Below are 3,683 nucleotides of genomic sequence, written 5' to 3'. Positions count from 1 at the left end.
CCAACTTTCCCTTTGATGAGTCCATAAATTTGCATCACAAGTGGCGTTCACGTGTCCTACCAGCGTAAAATCCCACATTTGCAAATAATGACAAGCGGAGCCACAAAGAGGAACACGGAGGGAGAGAAAGAGGGCACATTTTAACCAGATGCTCTGCAATAAATAACCGGCGCGGCGCCCCCAGCTGAGAGCGCACATTTACATTCTGGGATCCCACGGGGCCGGAGCGTGTCCGTACAGGGAGCAAGGAGGTGGCGATTGTTCCTGTCAAAAGTCCATTTGTGGAACTTTCAGGCTGACTGAGATGTAAATTTGCAGAGGCTGAGTATATAAAGGCCGGAGGAGCAGTTGTGTACCCTCATCGGTCCACAGCGCGCCGAGATGAAGCCAACTGCAACCAAACTACCGCAGGTTCACAGAACTCCGTTTTCTGTGGAAGATATTCTGGACCCCACAAAGTTTAGCAGGAAAATAATCCATGCTGAGGACGCAGCAGCTGCAGGTGAGAACGAAACTTTGTCAGGCCTTTGTGAATAAATGTATACACTGTAAAAAAAAAAAATATATATATATATATATATAATTTGAATTTGTTACTGTATTTAAATCAATTTTAAAAAGTTATTTATTTATTTATTATTAACCGCAGGAGAAGCATTGAGATTAACAACCTCTTTTGCAAGGGACCCCTGGCCAAGATAGGCAGCAGGAAATACAAAATTCAGTTAGAAAATTACACAGGTAAAATACAATTCTAACACAAGCAAAAAACAAATAAAAAAATTTGATTTACAAGTAAGGTATGAAAAACAACTGCATCCACGTTGTGGAGTCAACCTCAAGAACTCACCGTTTGGATTTGAAAGCCCTCAATGAGATAAACTAGTTCATTTCCAGTTTTTCTGCAACTTTTTTTTTTTTACCCAATTCAGTGCCAGCATATTTTACAAATATTTGCCTTTGTTTAAAAGAAACTGAATATCTTGAGGCTTGAAAATTGTTCATCTTTTTAAACAGTAAATTTACAGATTTCACAGGTAATATTTAGCAAAATCATAGAAAAATTTTACTTTACATAAAAAAACGGGTCAAAACTGTAAATAAGGTCCACCTCAAAAAATCTGTATTTTCAATAATAATAATACTTTATTCTTTCGATGTTTTATTTTTCACATTTTTAAATGTTACAGTATTCCATCATGTTGCTGCCAGACTTTTCTCTTTTTTAGCTTTTTTTTTTTTATTATTATTTTTTTTAGCGTTTCTAGAAAACTTTTAAATATCATTTGTTGTTGTCTTCATGATTTACTGATCTCTTTTAGGGGTTCAAAAGTCCAGAGATGAAGTCAGAGAGCTGCAGCAACAGCAGTGTCCCCTGTCAGGTGAGAGCGCGGAGGAGAAGGCTCCGTGCGCGGTGAAGGAGAAGAGCCGTCGGATCCGCACCGCCTTCACCTTGCAGCAGCTCCAGGTGATGGAGCACAGCTTCCAGAGGTGTCACTACCTGTCGGTGCTGGAGCGGCACACCATCGCTGCGGTGCTGGGTCTGTCCGAGACGCAGGTGAAGATCTGGTTCCAGAACAGACGCACCAAAAGGAAGAAGGAGCGTCTGCAGGGGAAGGAGTCGGAGGAGTTTACAGCCACACCGTCCCTCTCCGCTCCTCCTGCGGTCTGCTCCCCTCTCTCCTACAGCCCTCTTTACTGCCAGCATCCCAACCCGCTCCAGATGTTTGCGCCACTGCCGCTGGTGCCATATCGTCATTATTACACATAATGCGTAAATACGCACAGAATGACTGAAGAAACCAACATCTACAGCAAAAACGTCTGCAAATTATGGCTCAAACATCATTCGTTTAGGAATCTTGGTGAAGTGCCAAAAGAGACTGAGTGGAGAAGATGAAAATGAATAAGAAATGTTCGATATTTTCTAATGTAATTATAACTTATTTTAATAAACATTTTTATGAAAGTTGGTGTGTTCATTTTAGAAAAATACTAATTTATGCTGCAAAAACAACTGTTTTTTTTTAAAGGTGAAAATATGGTCACAATGATGCCAGAAAAAGCATAAACAAACAAACAAAAAACAAATAAAAATGGTGGAATATTTTTGATGACTTTATTTACAGTTTTCCCCTCATCACACAGGGTCAGGAAAGGGTGAAGTTGGTTCTTTAATCATATTTAAATCAAGATAATAATCTAAAAAATATTACTGAACATTAGATACCCAGACTGTGATTTTTCCATGTGTTTACCCTTTTCAAGACAACATGCTTAAAGATGTGGTGATTTTATGGTGTAAAGATGCAAAAGTAACCTGATTCAGTGTTTATATTCCAATGAGAGCACACATTCATGATCCATATGAGTTACTCAAACCAAGACTGATCTGGATTTGCCATTTAAGATGCTGTTTCTGCCCTTTCTTATCATTTTTTAAAAAGCAGAGAGCAGAAAAATATATTACCAACGTCCAATATAAAGCAAAAGCAAATTGTGTGTGATGTTTGAACTGGAACATGAACACTAACTGTCAAAGACAAGATGCATGCTAAATTTTATTCTAAGAAGGTTTAAAGTAACAATATGTTAATTAAGACAACTTCATTTCTATTGCACCTTCTTAAACAAAGGATTTTCAAAGTGCTTTGAAAGACAAAGCAAAAGCAGGAATCCCAGTGGGCAGAAGAGCAACTGTAAGGTTGACAGGCAACAGCAACTCTTATCTCCTCAGGCAGGTCGTTCCAAAAGTGTTCAGGAAAATATCTTAAAACTAGTTCTATAATGAACAGGGAGGCAGTGGAAAAAAAGTCTGGACTGTGGTGACATGATGTTGTATGCTTAAAGCAGTAAGAAGTCAAGTTGCTGTATTCTGAACTAGTTGGAGGAGAGAGAGTGTGTTTTATGGTTTATACTAGAAAGGAGCATTGGTTTTATTATGGAGACAGCTACTAATGTAGAAAAAAGTGACAAACTGAAGGATATGCAAGCAAGACAAAATGCACTATTTATAGTCAGCTTTGTATGCATGGACAACTTTGTTCTTAAGGTCCTGAATGTTGTTTTTTTATAATAATAATAACAATAATAATAATAATAATAATAATAATAATAATAATAATAATAATAATAATAATAATAATAACAACAACAAGAAAAGCACTGAGAGAGTGCAGTACTCCATCAAGGTTGCTTAGTTGTTGTATCATTTCCGACGAATGAAATCTTGAAACAATTCATGGTCTGCGGAGGTCAATTTGTAGTAGGATCGCAATCATGTGATCGTCAGCAGACAAATGATGGTAGAGTTCACTTGTAGTCATAGTTACAGTGAAGCTGTGACACTATCTTGCAATGATCCTGAAATTCTTAACAAATGCGTGGATCCAAATTATAAGCGGCATCACTGTCAAAATCTAATCACTTGATCCTTGTGTAATTTCTGACAATCCCTGAAAATTTCATCCAGATCTGTTGGTCCGTTTTTGAGTAATGTTGTGAACAAACAAACAGACAAACCAATGGCAATCCACCGCATTCCTTGGCAGAGTAATAATAATAGTAATAATAATAATAATAATAATAATAATAATAATAATAATAATAATAATAATAATAATAATAATAATAATAATAATAATAATAATAATAAAGCATCAGAGACCCTTACTAAAATACTT

At 36.8% G+C, this 3,683-nt stretch overlaps 1 protein-coding gene across 1 annotated transcript; it reads left to right on the top strand.

Moving 5' to 3' along the window:
- Positions 1-381: 381 nt before the first annotated feature.
- pnx (posterior neuron-specific homeobox) lies at positions 382-1,771 on the top strand. Its single transcript, XM_023278600.1, has 2 exons — positions 382-502; positions 1,323-1,771. Exons 1-2 carry the CDS (start codon positions 382-384, stop codon positions 1,769-1,771), a joined length of 570 nt encoding a protein of 189 aa, XP_023134368.1.
- Positions 1,772-3,683: the final 1,912 nt, after the last annotated feature.

This window comes from Amphiprion ocellaris, chromosome 17 (genome assembly GCF_022539595.1).
Source record: "Amphiprion ocellaris isolate individual 3 ecotype Okinawa chromosome 17, ASM2253959v1, whole genome shotgun sequence".
In the NCBI taxonomy this organism is placed as follows: Eukaryota; Metazoa; Chordata; class Actinopteri; family Pomacentridae; genus Amphiprion; species Amphiprion ocellaris.
The sequence above is the reverse complement of the archived record's forward strand: the minus strand, read 5'-3'. Positions and strand labels throughout refer to the sequence as shown.